This window comes from Ylistrum balloti, unplaced genomic scaffold (genome assembly GCF_031769215.1).
Source record: "Ylistrum balloti isolate Yb309-2 unplaced genomic scaffold, AGI_CSIRO_Ybal_v1 Utg370764, whole genome shotgun sequence".
NCBI classification, from domain to species: Eukaryota; Metazoa; Mollusca; class Bivalvia; order Pectinida; family Pectinidae; genus Ylistrum; species Ylistrum balloti.
The window spans coordinates 19,943-42,078 of record NW_026782448.1 but is presented as its reverse complement, the minus strand read 5'-3'; the positions used below and the strand labels follow the sequence as shown (position 1 = coordinate 42,078).

At 42.3% G+C, this 22,136-nt stretch overlaps 1 protein-coding gene across 1 annotated transcript; it reads right to left on the bottom strand.

Moving 5' to 3' along the window:
* Positions 1-17,185: 17,185 nt before the first annotated feature.
* On the bottom strand, positions 17,186-21,198 carry LOC132558163 (uncharacterized). Its single transcript, XM_060222696.1, has 3 exons — positions 21,141-21,198; positions 20,661-20,718; positions 17,186-18,857 (listed from the first exon to the last, which is right to left on the bottom strand). The coding sequence occupies exon 3, from the start codon at positions 18,837-18,839 to the stop codon at positions 17,274-17,276; it is 1,566 nt and encodes a 521-aa protein (XP_060078679.1). The 5' UTR covers positions 18,840-18,857; positions 20,661-20,718; positions 21,141-21,198; the 3' UTR covers positions 17,186-17,273.
* Between the last annotated feature and the right edge of the window lie 938 nt (positions 21,199-22,136).

Sequence of the window (22,136 nt, the reverse complement as noted above, 5' to 3'; positions counted from 1 at the left end):
GGGGAGATATGGAATATGGGTCACTATTGTTAGAGGTGGACAGGGGTGAAGATATGGAATATGGGTCACTATTGTTAGAGGTGGACAGGGGGAGATATGGAATATGGGTCACTATTGTTAGAGGTGGACAAGGGGGATATGGAATATGGGTCACTATTGTTAGAGGTGGACAAGGGGGGATATGGAATATGGGTCACTATTGTTAGAGGTGAGATATGGAATATGGGTCACTATTGTTAGAGGTGGACAGGGGGGAGATATGGAATATGGGTCACTATTGTTAGAGGTGGAATATGGGTCACTTTTGTTAGAGGTGGACAGTTGAGATGGAATATAGGTCACTGTTGTTAGAGGTACAGAGTGTTGAGATATGGAATATGGTTCACTATTGTTTGATGTGGACAGGAGGGATATAGAATATGGGTCACTAGTGGTAGATAGGGTCAGGAGGGAGATATGGAATATGGGTCACTTTTGTTAGAGGTGGACGGGGGAGATGGAATATGGGTCACTATTGTTAAAGGTGGACAGGGGGGATATAGAATATGGATCACTATTGTTAGAGGTGGACAGGAGGGATATAGAATGTGGATCACTATTGTTAGATAGGGACACAAGGAAGATATGGAATATGGGTCACTTTTGTTAGAGGTGGACAGTTGAGATGGAATATGGGTAACTATTGTTAGAGGTACAGAGTGGGAAGATATGGAATATGGGTAACTATTCCTAGAGGTGGACAGGGGGATATATGGAATATGGGTAAGTATTGTTTAAGGTGGACAGGAGGGATATAGAATGTGGGTCATTTTTGTTAGATAGGGACAGGAGGGAGATATGGAATATGGGTCACTATTGTTAGATAGGGACAGGAGGGAGATATGGAATACGGATCACTTTTGTTAGAGGGGGACTGGGGGAGATATGAAATATGGATCACTATTGTTAGAGGTGGACAGTTGAGATGGAATATGGGTCACTATTGTTAAAGGTACAGAGTGTGGAGATATGGAATATGGGTCACTTTTGTTTGAGGTGGACAGGGGGATATATGGAATATGGGTCACTATTGTTAGAGGTGGAAAGTGGGGAGGGGAGATATGAAATATGGATCACTTGTGTTAGAGGTGGACAGGGGAGATGGAATATAGGTCACTATTGTTAGAGGTACAGAGTGTTGAGATATGGAATATGGTTCACTATTGTTAGAGGTGGACGTGGGGATATATGGAATATGGGTCACGTTTGTTAGAGGTGGACAGGGGGGATATATAGAATATGGGTCACTTTTGTGAGAGGTGGACAGTTGAGATGGAATATGGGTCACTATTGTTAGAGGTGGACAGTGGGATATGTGGAATATGGGTAACTATTGTTTGAGGTGGACAGGAGGGATATAGAATGTGGGTCACTATTGTTAGATAGGGACAGGAGGGAGATATGGAATACGATCACTTTTATTACAGGGGGACTGGGGGAGATATGAAATATGGATCACTATTGTTAGAGGTGGACAGTTGAGATGGAATATGGGTCACTATTGTTAAAGGTACAGAGTGTGGAGATATGGAATATGGGTAACTATTGTTTGATGTGGACAGGAGGGATATAGGATATGGGTCACTAGTGGTAGATAGGGTCAGGAGGGAGATATGGAATATGGGTCACTATTGTTGGAGGGTGAGAGGAGAGAGATATGTAATATAGGTCACTATTGTTAGAGGAGGACAGGATGGAGATATGGAATATAGGTCACTTTTGTTACAAGGGGACAGGAGGGAGATATGGAATATAGGTCACTATTATTCGAGGGGAACAGGAGAGAGATATGGAATATAGGTCACTATTGTTAGAGGGGGACAGGATGAAGATATGGAATATGGATCACTATTGATAAAGGGGGACAAGAGGGAGATATGGAATATAGGTCATTATTGTTAGAGGGGGACAGGAGAGAGATATGGAATATGGATCACTATTGTTAGAGGTGGACAGGGGGGATATGGAATATGGATCACTATTGTTAGAGGTGGACAGGGGGGATATAGAATGCGGGTCGTCACTAATGTTAGCGGTGGACAGGAGGGAGATATGGAATATAGGTCACTTTTGTTGGAGGGTGACAGGAAAGAGATATGTAATATAGGTCACTATTGTTGGAGGAGGACAGGATGGAGATATGGAATATAGGTCACTATTGTTAGAGGGGGACAGGATGAAGATATGGAATATGGATCACTATTGATAAAAGGGGACAGGAGGGAGATATGGAATATGGATCACTATTGATAGAGGTGGACAGTTAGAGATGTACAGGGAAGATATGGAATACGGGTCACTATTGTTTGAGGTGGACAGGAGGGATATAGAATATGGGTCACTATTGTTAGATAGGGACAGAAGGGAGATATGGAATATGGGTCACTTTTGTGAGAGGTGAACACAGGGGAGATATGGAATATAGGTCAATATTGTACGAGGGGGACAGAGTGAGATATGAAAATGGATCACTTTTATCAGAGGTGGACAGGGGGAGATAAGGAATATGGGTCACTATTGTTAGAGGTAGACGGAGGTAAATATGGGTCACTATTGTTAGAGATGGACAGGGGGAGATATGGAATACGGGTCACTATTGTTTGAGGTGAACAGGAGGGATATAGAAGATGGGTCCCTATTGTTAAAGGTGGACAGGGGTGAGACATGGAATATGGGTCACTATTGTTAGATAGGGACAGGAGGGAGATATGTAATATGGATCACTATTGTTAGATGGGGACAGGAGGGAGATATGGAATATAGGTCACTATTGTTAAAGGGGGACAGGAGAGAGATATGTAATATAGGTCACTATTGTTAGAGGAGGACAGGATGGAGATATGGAATATAGGTCACTATTGTTAGATTTACAGAGTGTTGAGAAATGGGATATGGTTCACTATTGTTTTAGGTGGACAGGAGAGAGATATGGAATATGGATCACGTTTGTTAGAGGTGGACATGGGGGAGATATAGAATATGGGTCACTTTTGTTAGAGGTTGACGGGGGGAGATATAGAATATGGGTCACTATTGTTAGAGGTGGACAGGGGGATATATGGAATATGGGTAACTATTGTTTGAGGTGGACAGGAGGGATATAGAATGTAGGTCACTATTGTTAGATAGGGACAGAAGGAAGATATGGAATATGGGTCACTTTTGTTAGAGGTGGACGGGGGTAAATATGGGTCACTATTGTTAGAGATGGACAGTTCAGATGGAATATGGGTCACTGTTGTTAGAGGTGGACGGGGAGATATGTGAAATACGGGTCACTATTGTTTTAGGTGGACAGGAGACAGATATGGAATATGGATCACTATTGTTAGAGGGGAACAGGAGAGAGATATGGAATATAGGTCACTATTGTTAGAGGGGGACAGGAGAGAGATATGTAATATGGATCACTATTGTTAGAGGAGGACAGGATGGAGATATGGAATATAGGTCACTATTGTTAGAGGTGGACAGTTGAGATGGAATATAGGTCACTATTGTTAGATTGACAGAGTGTTGAGATATGGTATATGGTTCACTATTGTAAGAGGTGGACGGGGGTAGATATGGAATATGGGTCACGTTTGTTAGAGGGGAACAGGAGAGAGATATGGAATATAGGTCACTATTGTTAGAGGTGGACAGTTGAGATGGAATATAGGTCACTATTGTTAGATTTACAGAGTGTTGAGATATGGTATATGGTTCACTATTGTAAGAGGTGGACGGGGGTAGATATGGAATATGGGTCACGTTTGTTAGAGGGGAACAGGAGAGAGATATGGAATATAGGTCACTATTGTTAGAGGGGGACAGGAGAGAGATATGTAATATGGATCACTATTGTTAGATGGGGACAGGAGGGAGATATGGAATATAGGTCACTATTGTTAAAGGGGAACAGGAGAGAGATATGGAATATATGTCACTATTGTTAGAGGGGAAGAGGAGGGAGATATGGAATATATGTCACTATTGTGAGAGGGGGACAGGATGGAAATATGGAATATGGGTCAATATTGATAGAGGGGGACAGGAGGGAGATATGGAATACGGGTCACATTTGTCAGAGGGGTACTGGGGGAGATATGAAATATGGATCACTATTGTTAGAGGTGGACAGTTGAGATGGAATATGGGTCACTATTGTTAAAGGTACAGAGTGTGGAGATATGGAATATGGGTCACTATTCCTAGAGGTGGACAGGGGGATATATGGAATATGGGTAACTATTGTTTGATGTGGACAGGAGGGATATAGAATGTGGGTCACTATTGGTAGATAGGGTCAGGAGGAAGATATGGAATATGGGTCACTTTTGTTAGAGGTGAACACGGGGGAAGAGAGATATGTAATATGTAAAACTATTGTTATAGGTGGACAGGAGGGATATAGAATATGTATCACTATTGTTAGAGGTGGACGGGGTAAATATGGGTCACTATTGTTAGAGATGGACAGGGGGAGATATGGAATACGGGTCACTGTTGTTTGAGGTGGACAGGAGGGATATAGAATATAGGTCACTATTGTTAGAGGTGGACAGGGGTGAGACAATGAATATGGGTCTATATTGTTAGATAGGGACAGGAGGGAGATATGTAATATGGATCACTATTGTTAGAGGTGGATAGGGGGGAGGGGAGATATGAAATATGGATTACTTTTGTTAAAGATGGACAGGGAGGGGGAGATATAGAATATGGGTCACTTTTGTTAGAGGTGGACAGTTGAGATGGAATATAGGTCATTATTGTTAGATTTACAGAGTGTTGAGATATGGGATATGGTTCACTATTGTAAGAGGTGGACGGGGGGGAGATATGGAATATGGGTCACGTTTGTTAGAGGTGGACATGGGGGAGATATAGAATATTGGTCACTTTTGTTAGAGGTGGACAGTTGAGATGGAATATGGGTCACTATTGTTAGAGGTGGACAGTGGGATATGTGGAATATGGGTCACTTTTGTTAGAGGTGGACGGGGGTAAATATGGGTCACTATTGTTAGAGATGGACAGTTCAGCTGGAATATGGGTCACTATTGTTAGAGGTGGACGGGGAGATATGTGAAATACGGGTCACTATTGTTTTAGGTGGACAGGAGACAGATATGGAATATGGATCACTATTGTTAGAGGGGAACAGGAGAGAGATATGGAATATAGGTCACTATTGTTAGAGGGGGACAGGAGAGAGATATGGAATATAGGTCACTATTGTTAGAGGAGTAGAGGAGGGAGATATGTAATATAGGTCACTATTGTTAGAGGGGAACAGGAGAGAGATATGGAATATGGATCACTATTGTTGGAGGGGAACAGGAGAGAGATATGGAATATGGATCACTATTGTTGGAGGGGAACGGGAGAGAGATATGGAATATAGGTCACTATTGTTAGAGGGGGACAGGAGAGAGATATGTAATATAGGTCACTATTGTTAGAGGGGAACAAGAGAGAGATATGGAATATAGGTCACTATTGTTAGAGGAGTAGAGGAGGGAGATATGGAATATAGGTCACTATTGTTAGAAGGGATACAGGAGGGAGATATGGAATATAGGAAAATATTGTTAGTGGTGTACATAGGAAACGGGTCACCCTATTACTTTTTGTGGACGGGAGAGAGATACGAGTCACCCCTATTACTGGTGGACCGGAGAGAGATACGGGTCACCCTATTAGCTGTGGACGGGAGAGAGATACGGGTCACCCCTATTACTGGTGGACGGGAGAGAGATACGGGTCACCCCTATTACTTGTGGACGGGAGAGAGATACGGGTCACCTTATTAGCTGTGGACGGGAGAGAGACCCCTATTACTTGGGTCACTCCTATTACTTGTGGACGGGAGAGAGATACGGGTCACCTCTATTACTTGTGGACAGGAGAGAGATACGGGTCACCCCTATTACTTGTGAACGGGAGAGAGATACGGGTCACCCCTATTACTGGTAGACGGGGGAGAAATACGGGTCGACCCTATTACTGGTGGACGGGAGAGATACAGGTCACCCCTATTACTGGTGGACGGGAGAGAGATACAGGTCACCCCTATTATTGGTGGACGGGAGAGAGATACGGGTCACCCCTATTACTTGTGGACGTGAGAGAGATATGGGTCAAACTTATTACTGGTGGACGGGAGAGAGATACGTGTCACCCCTATTACTGTTGGACGGGAGAGAGATACGAGTCAACCCTATTACTGTTGGACGGGAGAGAGCTACGAGTAATCCCTATTAGCTGTGGACGGGAGAGAGATACGGGTCACCCCTATTACTGGTGGACGGGAGAGAGATACGGGTCACCCCTATTACTTGTGGACGGGAGAGAGATACGGGTCACCCCTATTACTGGTGGACGGGAGAGAGATACGGGTCACCCCTATTACTGGTGGACGGGAGAGAGATACGGGTCACCCCTATTACTGGTGGACGGGAGAGAGAGATTGGTAACCCCTATTACTGCTGGAAGGGAGAGAGATACGGGTCACCCCTATTACTGGTGGAAGGGAGAGAGATACAGGTCACCCCTATTACTGGTGGACGGGAGAGAGATATTGGTCACCCTATTAGCTGTGGACGGGAGAGAGATGCGGGTCACCCCTATTACTTGTGGACTGGAGAGAGATACGGGTCACCCCTATTGCTGGTGGACGGGAGAAAGATACGAATCACCCCTATTACTTGTGGACGAGAGAGAGATACTGGTCACCCCTATTACTGGTGCACAGGAGAGAGATACAAGTCACCCCTATTACTTGTGGACGGGAGAGAGATACATGTCACCTCTATTAATTGTGGACAGGGGAGAAATATTGGGTACCCCTATTACTGGTGGACAGGAGTAAAATATTGGTCATCCCTATTACTGGTGGACGGGAGAGAGATAAGGGTCACCCCTATTACTGGTGGACGGGAGAGAGATACGGGTCACCCCTATTACTGGTGGACGGGAGAGAGATACGGGTCATCCCTATTACTTGTGGACGGGAGAGAGATACGGATCACCCCTATTACTGGTAGACGGGGGAGAAATACGGGTCACCCCTATTACTGGTGGACGGGAGAGATATACGGGTCACCCCTATTACTGGACGAGAGAGAGAGATACTGGACGGGATAGAGATACGGGTCACCCCTATTACTGGTGGACGGGAGAGAGATACGGGTCACCCCTATTACTGGTGGACGGGAGAGAGATACGGGTCACCCCTATTACTGGTGGACGGGAGAGAGAGATACGGGTCACCCCTATTACTGGTGGACGGGAGAGAGATACGACCCCTATTACTGGTGGACGGAGAAATATTGGGAGAGATACAGGTCACCCCTATTACTGGTGGACGGGAGAGAGATACATGTCACCTCTATTACTGGTGGACAGGAGTAAAATATCGGTCACCCCTATTAATGGTGGACAGGAGAGAAATATTGGTTACCCCTATTACTTGTGGACAGGATAAAAATATTGGTCACTCCTATTACTGGTCGAATAAAGAGAGATACGGGTCACCCCTATTACTGGTGGACGGGAGAGAGATACGGGTCACCCCTATTATTGGTGGACTGGAGAGAGATACGGGTCACCAATATTACGGTCATCCCTATTACTGGTGGACGGAAGAGAGATACGGGTCACCCCTATTACTGGTGGACGGGAGAAAGATACGGATCACCCCTATTACTTGTGGACGGGAGAGAGATACGGGTCACCCTTATTACTGGTGGACAGGAGAGAGATACAGGTCACCCCTATTACTTCTGGACGGGAGAGAGATACGGGTCACCCCTATTACTTGTGGACGGGAGAGAGATACGGGTCACCCCTATTACTGGTGGACGGAAGAGAGATACGGGTCACCCCTATTACTGGTGGACAGTAGAAAAATATTGGTCATCCCTATTACTGTGGACGGGATAGAGATACGGGTCACCCCTATTACTTGTGGACGGGAGAGAGATACGGGTCACCCCTATTACTGGTGGACAGTAGAAAAATATTGGTCATGCCTATTACTGGTGGATGGGAGAGAAATACGGGTCACACCTATTACTGGTGGACAGTAGAAATATATTGGTCATCCCTATTACATGGACGGGATAGAGATAAGGGTCACCCCTATTACTGGTGGACGGGAGAGAGATACGGGTCATCCCTATTACTTGTGGACGGGAGAGAGATACGGGTCACCCTATTACTTGTGGACGGGAGAGAGATACGGGCCACCCCTATTACTGGTAGACGGGGGAGAGATACGGGTCACCCCTATTACTTGTGGACTGGAGAGAGATACGGGTCACCCCTATTACTGGTGGACGGGAGAGAGATACGGGTCACCCCTATTACTTGTGGACGGGAGAGAGATACTGGTCACCCCTATTACTGGTGCACAGGAGAGAGATACAAGTCACCCCTAGTACTTGTGGACGGGAGAGAGATACATGTCACCTCTATTAATTGTGGACAGGGGAGAAATATTGGGTCACCCCTATTACTGGTGGACAGTAGAAAAATATTGGTCATCCCTATTACTGTGGACGGGATAGAGATAAGGGTCACCCCTATTACTGGTGGACGGAAGAGAGATACTGGTCACCCCTATTACTGGTGGACGGTAGAGAGATACGGGTCACCCCTATTACTTGTGGACGGGAGAGAGATACGGGTCACCCCTATTACTTGTGGACGGGAAAGAGATACGGGTCACCCCTATTACTGGTGGACAGTAGAAAAATATTGGTCACCCCTATTACTGGTGGACGGGAGAGAGATACGGGTCACCCCTATTACTGGTGGACAGTAGAGAAAATATTGGTCACCCCTATTACTGGTGGACAGGAGTGAAATATTGGTCATCCCTATTACTGGTGGACAGGAGAGAAATATAAGTCATCCCTATTACTGGTGGACGGGAGAGAGATACGGGTCACCCCTATTACTGGTGGACGGGAGAGAGATACGGGTCACCCCTATTACTGGTGGACGGGAGAGAGATACGGGTCACCCCTATTACTGGTGGACGGGAGAGAGATACCACCCTATTACTGGTGGACGGAGAGAGATATATTGGTCACCCCTATTACTGGTGGACGGGAGAGAGAGAGAGATACGGGTCACCCCTATTACTGGTGGACGGGAGAGAGATACGGGTCACCCCTATTACTGGTGGACAGTAGATACGGGTCACCCCTATTACTGGTGGACGGTAGAGAGATACGGGTCACCCCTATTACTGGTGGACGGAAGAGAGATACGGGTTACCCCTATTACTGGTGGACGGGAGAAAGATACGGATCACCCCTATTACTTGTGGACGGGAGAGAGATACGGGTCACCCTTATTACTGGTGGACAGGAGAGAGATACAGGTCACCCCTATTACTTCTGGACGGGAGAGAGATATATGTCACCTCTATTACTGGTGGACAGGGGAGAAATATTGGTCATGCCTATTACTGGTGGACGGGAGAGAGATACGGGTCACCCCTATTACTGGTTTACAGGAGAGAAATATTGGTCACCCCTATTACTGAGAGATACGGATCACCCCTATTACTGGTGGACAGTAGAAAAATATTGGTCATGCCTATTACTGGTGGACGGGAGAGAGATACGGGTCACCCCTATTACTGGTGGACGGGAGAGAGATACTGGTCACCCCTATTACTGGTGGACGGGAGAGAGATACGGGTCACCCCTATTACTGGTGGACGGGAGAGAGATACGGGTCACCCCTATTACTGGTGGACGGGAGAGAGATACGGGTCACCTCTATGACTGGTGGACGGGAGAGAGATACGAGTCACCCCTATTACTGGTAGACAGGAGAGAGATACAGGTGACCACAATTAAAGGGTCACCCCTATTACTGGTGGACGGGAGAAAGATACGGATCACCCCTATTACTGGTGGACAGGAGAGAGAAATATTGGTGGACGGGAAAGAGATATGGGTCACCCCTATTACTGGTGGACAGGAGAAAATATTGGTCACCCCTATTACTGGTGGACAGGAGAGAGATAATACCCCTATTACTGACACCCTATTACTGGTGGAGAGAGAGATATTGGTCACCCCTATTACTGGTGGATAAGCAGGGGTCACCCCTATTACTGTCAGAGAGAGATATATGTCCCTCTACGGGAGAGAGAGATACACCCCTATTACTGGTAGACGGGGGAGAAATACGGGTCACCCCTATTACTGGTGGACGGGAGAGATATACGGGTCACCCTACTAGCTGTGGACGGGAGAGAGATATTGGTCACCCCTATTACTGGTGGACAGAAGAAAAATATCGGTCATCCCTATTACTGGTGAACAGTATAGAGATATGGGTCACCCCTATTACTGGTGGACGGTAGAGAGATACGGGTCACCCCTATTACTTGTGGACGGGAAAGAGATAAAAATACCCCTATTACTGGTGGACGGGTCACCCCTATTACTGGTGGACGGGAGAGAGATACGGGTCACCCCTATTACTGGTGGACGGGAGAGAGATACGGGTTACCCCTATTACTGGTGGACAGTAGAAAAATAATGGTCACCCCTATTACTGGTGAACAGGAGAGAGATACAGGTCACCCCTATTACTGGTGGACGGGAGAGAGATACGGGTCACCCCTATTACTGGTGGACAGTAGAAAAATATTGGTCATGCCTATTACTGGTGGACGGGAGAGAGATACGGGTCACTCCTATTACTTGTGGACGGGAGAGAGATACGGGTCACCCCTATTATTGGTGGACGGGAGAGAGATACGGGTCACCCCTATTACTGGTTTATAGGATAGAATTATTGGTCACCCCTATTACTGGTGGACAGGAGAAAAATATCGGTCACCCCTATTACTGGTGAACAGTATAGAGATATGGGTCACCCCTATTACTGGTGGACAGTAGAGAAATATTGGTCATCCCTATTACTGTGGACGGGATAGAGATACGGGTCACCCTATTACTGGTGGACGGAAGAGAGATACGGATCACCCCTATTACTGGTGGACGGAAGAGAGATACGGGTCACCCCTATTACTGGTGGACAGTAGAAAAATATTGGTCATCCCTATTACTGTGGACGGGAGAGAGATACGGGTCACTCCTATTACTGGTGGACGGAAGAGAGATACGGGTCACCCCTATTACTGGTGGACAGTAGAAAAATATTGGTCATGCCTATTACTGGTGGACGGGAGAGAAATATTGGTCACCCCTATTACTGGTGGACGGGAGAGAGATACGGGTCACCCCTATTACTGGTGGACGGGAGAGAGATACGGGTCACCCCTATTACTGGTGGACGGGAGAGAGATACGGGTCACCCCTATTACTGGTGGACAGTAGAAAAATATTGGTCATCCCTATTACTGTGGACGGGAGAGAGATACGGGTCACTCCTATTACTGGTGGACGGAAGAGAGATACGGGTCACCCCTATTACTGGTGGACGGGAGAGAGATAACCCCTATTACTGGTGGACGGAGAGAGATACGAGACCCCTATTACTGGTGGACACACCCTATTACTGGTGGACTGGTGGACCCTATTACTGGAGAGAGATACGGGTCACCCCTATTACTGGTGGACGGGAGAGAGATACAGGTCACCCCTATTACTGGTGGACGGGAGAGAGATACAGGTCACCCCTATTACTGGTGGACGGGAGAGAGATACGGGTCACCCCTATTACTGGTGGACGGGAGAGAGATACGGGTCACCCCTATTACTGGTGGACGGGAGAGAGATACAGGTCACCCCTATTACTGGTGGACGGGAGAGAGATACGGGTCACCCCTATTATTGGTGGACGGGAGAGAGATACTGGTCACCCCTATTACTGGTGGACGGGAGAGAGATACGGGTCACCCCTATTACTGGTGGACGGGAGAGAGATACGGGTCACCCCTGGTGGACGGGAGAGAGATACGAGTCACCCCTATTAGAAGTTCTTTTACTTGAAGTTCAAGTGGTGTCACTTGATCCCTCGATGTCCAGCAAACCCATGTCTACGTAAATGTTGACACACTCGCCACTACTTGTTAGTTTAAACAATATTTTTTTTTATTCAGTAATAAGCATTTAATTACAGACAGGTAAGCATAATCTTATGGGATGGGAAAACAAGCTTAAACTTGTTAATGAACAACATAATCGCCATGATTGTGTTTGTTTTTCCTCTTACGCTGTTCAGAGCTCTTTACAGCTGTAAATATGTTGTCATACAAGATTTTCTTTCCATTTCAGATAATGTTTCCATATGACGAGACCACGTTTAAGCAAATGTTGTCTGGTTTTACAGTTAAAATGTTTTTTATCGTTTACCTTCTCTGTTTTTCACCTTTATTCTTAAACTACTGGTAAAAATAACTCCCTGTGACCAGAATCCCATTGTAAAGGGGACGAAACATTAAGATATTTCCGACGTGGTATTTATATAATCTGACCGGAAAGTCGGTTCTATAATTCTATATGTATTCCTTAGAGAAGCTTACTTCGTGATTGACACTGTCTCTTTACTCATTTACAGGCCCAAACATTGACAGATGACCAAAGAACCGGTAAGTTTGTGTCCAGTCGGGCACCGGACATTGTAGAGCTTCCGCTATCATTTGCTACGGTACATACAGAACTGTTACAGTTTACTTGTCAAAATTAATTACGATTTAAAATGTTCTGTACTTCGTTTAGATAGATTTCATTGTGTAAAGATAGGACAAAACATATATAGAGCCGCTCTCTGCCTTCATCAGTTGTCAAGCTTATTTATTGGTTGGTTGGTTGGTTGGTTGACTGGTTTTCCGTCTCCGTGGTTCCTCCCGTTGGCGGTTATCGTCTCATCGACGAACGTCAAGTGTCCTGCTGAGGGGGCGACCTGCATCCCCCTCAGAAGGGTGGAACCGTCTGCTGCGGTGATTGTTTGATAATGCTAGTTTTAGAAGGCGGGGCCGGGATCTAATAATACCTTATCCTTACTCTAGCAGTCAAACCATGTCCATATGTGGAAAGGAAGAACTAGGGGCCTGCATAAATTTGGTTTAGGTTAAGGTCATTTTGTAATATGTAATATATTAGTACAGGTACTTAGCTCTGTCTGTCTGACTCTTGATTAATGTAGCTCTTCCGGTGGGACCGAGAGAGGGAAAGTGATCGTAAACCCTGGAGTATCGACGATGCTATTCATATGTCATACAAGGTAACAATGTAGACTGTTAATGCGTCTTACAGGGTAACACAATACACTGTGGGTGTCATACAGGGTAACACAATACACTGTGGGTGTGTCATACCGGGTAACAATATACACTGTGGGTGTGTCATACCGGGTAACAATATACACTGTGGGTGTGTCATACAGGGTAACACAATAGACTGTAGGTGTGTCATACAGGGTAACACAATACACTGTGGGTGTGTCATACCGGGTAACACAATACACTGTGGGTGTGTCATACAGGGTAACACATTACACTGTGGGTGTGTCATACAGGGTAATACAGTACAATGTGGGTGTGTCATACAGGGTAACACATTACACTGTGGGTGTGTCATACAGGGTAACACCATACACTGTGGGTGTGTCATACCGGGTAACACATTACACTATGGGTGTGTTATACAGGGTAACACAATACACTGGGTGTGTCATACAGGGATACACAATACACGGTGGGTGTGTCATACCGGGTAACACAATAGATAAATAGGATTTTTGTTTGGTAAAACAGACATACCTTGTTCCTGCTGGTGATAGTTCTATATTCGATCGTATTTTATCTCCACGAAAAAAAAATGACGACTGATCATTTGTGTCGTTAAACAACAGCAGAAAAAAACTAGAAAATGTCTGATGATATTATGTTATATGATACCGGGGAATCACAGGAACTTGCTGAGACATCTGAGGTATTATGATATATGACACCGGAGAAACACAGGGACGTGTAGACACATGTAGCGGTATTATACTAATACGTGACACCAGGGAACCACGGGACTTATAAACTATTAGTATTCTGATATTGTGTCACATCAGGGAATTCCAGTAATTTGTCGTATCAATTATTGGTGTCTCCTGATCTTATGTCACACCGGGGAACAAGATTTACTAGAAAAAAATCTCAATATGATACAGGTAATGAAAAAGTAATAATATTCTCAAACAACCTGGTATCTCACATCCAACACATATCTTTTTAAAATATATAAATCTTAATGGTTTTATGTGAGATCCCAAAATACATTTGACACATCGTAACCAGTCAGAAAACCGATCAACGATCATCGGCGAGATTTTGTCAAATTTTGTGTATCCTTGCTTTTAGAAAGAATCCCCGAAATGGCATTCAAGCATTCTGTATCGTCAGACCCCTAAATATTCAGACACTTTATTAAGTAGGAGCCCGGAGTACTCGGACATCCTGGTAAATCACATTCCGGAATTTTCTAACACATATTTAACAGAAAACATCAACAATAAAAATAAAACACCAATATAAGTTCAAAGTATTTTATTGTTGATTAGTTTAAATCAATTTTATTGCAAACAAAATACCACAGGATTGGGCAAAATTTATAATAACACACTTACGCCCTTTCCATAACAAATTAAAACATACGAATTAAGATAGTCACGCAATAGCCGTAGAACTTTTCATATTTTTAGTTAAAGAGAAGCTTAGAAAATGAGAAAAAGAAAACAAAATTGGGGTAAGGGGAGGGGGGTGTACCGACGAGTAATTCTGTGGATTTGGTGACTGTCATTTCCTAATCCAGTAGGTAAGGGACTGACTCTTTACTGTACACGCATTGTGTTTTACTTATCTAAAATGTTCAGTCACATCCCGTGCTTTAGTTGTCGTTCTCCTGGATCACTCCTTGTCCTTCTACGATGCCGTGCTATACCGGCTTTGCCGACAAGATTAGGAAACCACAGCCGTGATCTTGGTAAACTATGAATATTTTACGAAGTATGTATTAAATAAACATTATAATTATATAAATAAAACAATACCCGTCGGTGTTGGGAGGATGAAACTGGATGAATGGAAGGGGTGTGGGGAAGGGGTAGTATAGACATACCAAGGTGTCCTGGTTATCGATGATTAAATGTTAAAACGTTTAGAACTATAAATAAATGATTGTACAAACCTACAGACTACAGATGACAATATTTTGATCAGTATCGAGACTTTCGTCCTCAAATAGGTGTTCCACAGTTATTTTGTTATACCAGTAATGAGACTGAAGCATTATATTACGTAATTGATCAAAGTTGTTACAGAAAAGCAAGTAATGACTAGAGTCTTCAGAATGATGTCCACAACTGCATGAAGAATTGGGTCGAACACGTGCTTTGTAAAGATCATAATTTAGAGAGCTGCTGCTGTTGCGGAGTTGGCAATGTATTATATTTACTTTTCTAGGCCCGTGCTCTAGAAATGATTTAATATTTGTAGGGATAGTAAGATGAGGTAGAAGAGTTTTGAATTGTTTGATAGAATCAGATGACTTAGTTTCGATAGGTAGAGTATTCCAGGAGTCTGAAGTACTTGGTATAAAGGATGAATTTGTAAGTTGTACCGTTGATTAAGTGGCAAATATACAAAACACACTATACAGAGATAAGGATACAGTATACATATACGTTATAAGACATTGGTCACCTCTAAATACACAACATAACTTTATACTGATTTTCATTGCAATCAGAAAGAAAAAAGGAAGACAAAGTTTTAACACATTAAAGTGAATTTCATACTAATTTTACACACAGATGTAGTTTACAAAGTGAAGAATATGGGTGGTGATACCAATAGATTTTGCTGAGGAGCATCATTCATTTAAACCGTATTGTTTTTGTTACATGTAAATATTATTTGCAAAGTTTGTTACCATGGTAACTCACTAGGATAACATATATCTGTCTAATTCTGTCTGTAGTAGTACTGTCACACACCGTACTGTAGTAGTACTGTTACACACCGTACTGTAGTAGTATTGTCACACACTGTACTGTAGTAGTACTGTTACACACTGTACTGTAGTAGTACTGTTACACACCGTACTGTAGTAGTACTGTCACACACTGTACTGTAGTAGTACTGTAACACACTGTACTGTACCAGTACTGTCACACACTGTACTGTAGTAGTACTGTTACACACCGTACTGTAGTAGTACTGTAACACACTGTACTGTAGTAGTACTGTTACACACTGTTATATAGTAGTACTGTCACACATTGTACTGTAGTAGTACTGTTACACACTGCTGTACATTAGTAGTACTGTTACACACTGTACTGTAGTAGTACTGTCACACACCACCGTAGTGAAGTAGTACTGTTACACACCGTAGTGAAGTAGTACTGTTACACACTGTACTGTAGTAGTACTGTTACACACTGTACTGTAGTAGTACTGTTACACACTGTACTGTAGTAGTACTGTTACACACTGTATTGTAGTAGTACTGTTACACACTGTACTGTAGTAGTACTGTTACACACTGTACTGTAGTAGTACTGTCACACACTGCTGTACTGTAGTAGTACTGTTACACAATGTACTGTAGTGTAACACACTACTGTAACACACACTGTACTGTAGTAGTACTGTTACACACTGTACTGTAGTAGTACTGTTACACACTGTACTGTAGTAGTACTGTTACACACTGTACTGTAGTAGTACTGTTACACACTGTACTGTAGTAGTACTGTCACACACCGTACTGTAGTAGTACTGTTACACACTGTACTGTAGTAGTACTGTAACACACTGTACTGTAGTAGTACTGTTACACACTGTACTGTAGTAGTACTGTCACACACTGTACTGTAGTAGTACTGTAACACACTGTACTGTAGTAGTACTGTTACACACTGTACTGTAGTAGTACTGTCACACACCGTAGTGAAGTAGTACTGTTACACACCGTAGTGAAGTAGTACTGTTACACACTGTACTGTAGTAGTACTGTTACACACTGTACTGTAGTAGTACTGTTACACACTGTACTGTAGTAGTACTGTTACACACTGTATTGTAGTAGTACTGTTACACACTGTACTGTAGTAGTACTGTTACACACTGTACTGTAGTAGTACTGTCACACACTGTACTGTAGTAGTACTGTTACACACTGTATTGTAGTAGTACTGTTACACACTGTTACACACTGTACTGTAGTAGTACTGTTACACACTGTACTGTAGTAGTACTGTTACACACTGTACTGTAGTAGTTTTACATTGTCACCCCCAAACCTTACCCACAGAACATCCTCCCTGTCTATACCTACAGCCCCTGTCCACACTCTGTCTGTGTATATGATCCTGAGGAACTCACCATCTCCACTGAGGAGTAGGACCCTACAGTTGTTACAGTCCACTATGATGAGGTTCCCCACACTGTCATACACCACATCCCAGGGGTAAAATGTTACACGTCCTGTTTGTGGTGTTTGTTTATATGTACTGGGGATGTCACCTCTATATACAAACACTTCCTGGAAGTCAGTATCCATGACAACAACACGTCTGTTTCCATCACCACCGTCACTTTCCATGTTGATATCAATCACTGTGACATTGTGAGTTACTGGACACTCTGACATCCTCCATGGTGTATACACTAATGGTTTCCCAGTCCCTACAGTCATTGTAGTGAGTACCATTTGACCTTGTGTAGTAAATTTACAGATGTGTTTCTTCATCCCCACAATGATATGGTTACTGGCTGTAACACATATACACCAGGGTCTCTCCTTGGTTCTGAATTTGTTTGTAAGTCGTCCTGATACCAGCTCCATGATGTTGTTTTTACTGTCACAGACCCACAGTGTGTGTGTTGTGGGTGATAGACTAATGTCAGTGATGTCAGCCGTGTGTGTGACCTTCTGTACTACTTCACCCTCCCTGTTAAGGAGAGTTAATGTATCAGTGTATTTGGTCCACACCTGACCATCAGTGGTGGGACATATAGACACAATGTCACATGGAGACCTCCACTCCTTCACCACTTTGGTCTCTGACAGTAGTGCTTTACTTATCACTGCTTTCTTCCCTTTTACTCCTGTTTGTTGTTGTTTAGAGGATTGTCCCTGGTCATGTGATACTGAGATTGACCGATCCTGGTCAGTTGTTTGACCTGAGGTGATAATCGTCCCTACGGCCTGTTGTATATGATGTTGTGGATTTGTGTTAGGTGTGAAGATGACCGTACCCAGGACAGGTTTGACAGGGAGATGTAATGAGGAATGTATATCTGTGTCATAGATGTCCAGGTGAGAACCACGTTGTAGAGTCACCTTACATTCCTGTAGTTGTTGTTTCAGCTGTATGTCATACATCTCCAGTTCTTGTTTGTATTTCTGTATCATCCTGGTGTTGTCCTCTTCCATCTGTTTATACACTGAGAGTGTCTGTGCTGTAAATAGATCGAGTTCATGTTTTAGTTGATCTGTTTGATTTTTTAGTTGGTGTGAAAGTTTCTCAAAATGACTGGTATTGTCTTTGAGTAATAAATCAGCAGAAGTGATATATTCCCTGACTTGTACCAGGTCATTTTGTTCTGTTTTGTTGATAAAGTTTGTAATTTCTTGTTTCTTTTGAGGAGTAATTGCACTGAGTTCACAAACAGGGTGACTTCTGTGAGTTGTTGACAAACATGTAAGGCAGATGAGTTGATCACATTTCTCACAGTAAAGATCCAAGCACCTCCCTTTGTGGTCACTACAGGTGGACTGGCCTTTAGGACGGAAAGCGGTTTGACTGATGGCTGTTGCCATGATGACAATCTGAGAAATCTGAAAGAACAAAAATTACTAGTTATATAAATTTATAGATATTGAAATAACAAGAAACTAACACTCTCACAAAACAACAAAACACCCCAGAGAGATATTGGTACTCACCATTGTTTGATATTAATCTGTTATTCAAAAGTTGGATTGTTCCCTTCTTTTCTCTTCTTGACTCTTTTTTAAAATTGCTTTTAGTTTAAAAAATGTTTTAACAAAGGCCTAGTGGCTTTGACGATCACCTGAGATAAACAATATTGAATATACAGGTTAAAGAGTTGTTATCAAGTGTCACGAAACAAATTGTGACACTGAATATAGTAAGTCAGTATCAATACATGCATTCCATCAAAACTGTAACCCTTTACTAATAATTCTAACAAAGTTATTTCCAGTGAGAAATACATCAACGTTATCTCAAAAATGCAATTTTTCTATGAAAATTTCAGTTAAGTTTAAAAAACTTTTCTCCCCAGGAAGAAATGTGTGACCCATTTTGGTAATTGAAGCATTTTCCATGCTTCCATTCAAACAAACCATTTGATTCTACCATATCTGGGTGTTAAGAAGAAGATTTTTGATCCCTTTTGGCCCAGCCCATCAGCCCCTTAAGGTCAGTAAGGATCAATATGGGCATACTATGAAACCGTCATCCTTCACTCACAATTTTAACCAAGTTTGAAATATTTCCAAATGAAATTAAACAAATCATTCCAAAAATCTAGTCTTTCCTATATAAACTTTAGTAAATTTTACCTCCTCCCTACGGAGAAATGTGAGACTCTGGGGACATGAGATTCACAATTTTGGTAAAGCACCTTAAGATGTATTTAAGTCTTAAGAAGATTTGTGAAATCTGAGTCAATTTGACCCATTTCGGCCCCAACCCTCAGGCCCCTGTGGGGTGGGGACTGTTTAATTCACACTTTTGGTTCATGTTAGGCCAGGGGAGGTTTTCGCAAATTTTCAATGAAATCACATCAGGAGTTTTTGAGAAGTCGAAAATGATTAACTGTTTACGGACACACAATGCTGGATGAAGGTGATTGCAATAGATCACCATGAGACTTTGTCTAAGATGACCTAAACATTTATTTCTGTGATCAGTTCCAGAACTAAGAGACAAAATTAGGGATAAAACGGGAACCTACATATGAAATTTGAGAAAGATCTGTTAAGTAATTCTCAAGAAATTGTAATAACAAACTTTAATTGTCAAAATGCAAGATGGCTACATCTGTTAATAGCCATTTTGTTTCTTCTTATCAAACCCAAAATCAAAAGACAAAAGGGCACAACTAGGGACTAAGAGAAACCTACATGAAAAATATCAATCCAGTACTTCTCAAGAAATAGTGATATCAAGACCTGTTCACAGACGATTGACAGACATACAATGGATGGACGACAGACCACAGATGTAGGGCATTCTAAATAAACCACCATCTAATGATGGCGTGCTAATGAAAAGTGTAAAAACATTGTTGGTGAGTTTGTGTGACATAATGTTATTGATATATGTATATTCTGGTACATTTCACAACTTATTCCTGATTGCATTGTTGTAACCTCATAAAGCAGTTATAATAAGACAATTTTGCGAATAAGTATCTCTCACCAAATCAAGTTGGATAAACTTTTTTCTTAAATGTAGATCAAAGGTCTAAATGTTGATCACAGTAACCTACATACAGGACACACTGCTTTACCAAGGTGAACCTTATATCCAAAAAATGAAGTTTTAGTTACATGTCGTGTAGGCAATATTGCTCAAACACATTCCCAAAATTAATTACTTTCAAAACTCACCTTTTATATTTACCTTCAGCAGAACACAAACACCACCTTTGCAATGTTGCTTAAAATTCTGAAAATAGTAAAAACAATATCTGTAACCATTCTGAAACACATGTTCATCATCAAACAATTACAGCCTTTGATTGCAGATGTCAATACCAATGTCAGTACAAGTGATTTGTACCTAACAATCAGAATAGGACATAAATGAAAGTGTTTAAAACACAGGACACAGTCCTCAGAACAGGACACAAGTGTTTATTCCAGTCCTCAGAACAGGACATAATTATTTGTTCTAGTCACTAGAACAATAGCATTTAATTTGCCACTGTAAAACCTATTTGCTAATAATATATGGTACACAAAATATTTCATGAATCAAGTGAAATAATTTCTTTATGTTTTCTATAAGAGTTACTTCCCTTGATTGTTCACTAGAAGACAGACATACCTTGTATCTCACAGATCAATCCATTTAACACATCCACTTACCAAATGTTATGTCCAAACTTTCAACTGGACAAGTGTTTTCTGTTTCTTTAATAATTGCCTCAAAACACCACCATCTTTAACCTAGATTGAAAAGATAAGAAAACATAATACAATTCTACATAGGAGACAAATGAAAATGTTATGATTGCCTGATGTTGTACAGGCATTTTATAGTTTAGCCTCAGACTAACTGAATCAGAATTTGTTTGTTAACAGAAAAAAATGTTGACCAAATATCAATTTCGTGAAACCTTTAAGTTACCACTCGATATGGAAAATTACAGTAATCAACCAATGTATAGTTACAAAAAAAATATACTGTATACTGATATAATAGTCAAACCAATCTGGGGTGTAGTGGAATTCCAGAATCTTACAATGTAATATCATTATCCATTTAGAAAAAGTGGCTTTAATGCTAACAGCTGTTGGTCCAATGAAGCCTACATCCCTGTTAAAGTACATTTGTACTTTTGAGGTATCATGAAATAGACAACCCTGAAACTAACATTTTCATGTGGATTACATTTCTCAAAGTCAAAGTAGTGGGCAACAAGGAGACTAGGACTGTTTCATGTAAAAGTAGAAAATTTAAATAAATGGTTTCTGAAAATTTATAATATGACCAAGCAGGTGTGCTGAAAAAAGCTATTACAGTACTGTTCTTTTGGCCAGGTGTGCTGATGTCAGTGATTTGGTGGTTTTTTTTTTTACATCCTTACAAATTTCACAGTATATTCCAATTTCTGCAAGCTGTAGTTTGAACAAGAGTAAAATGTGGAAAACAATAAACACATGATTTATGGTATGGAAATGAAAACAAATATGGAATATGCATTATAGGGCAAAATGCCAAGAAGTGCTACATGCATGTTTAGCCTTTGGGCCAGGTGAGCTAATAAAAATGCTGTTCATAAAAAGAAATCTCATGTTATCATTTTAAAGCCAATAAAGGATCACATACAGTTTATGATGTTTATTCTCTTTTAGAGTTTG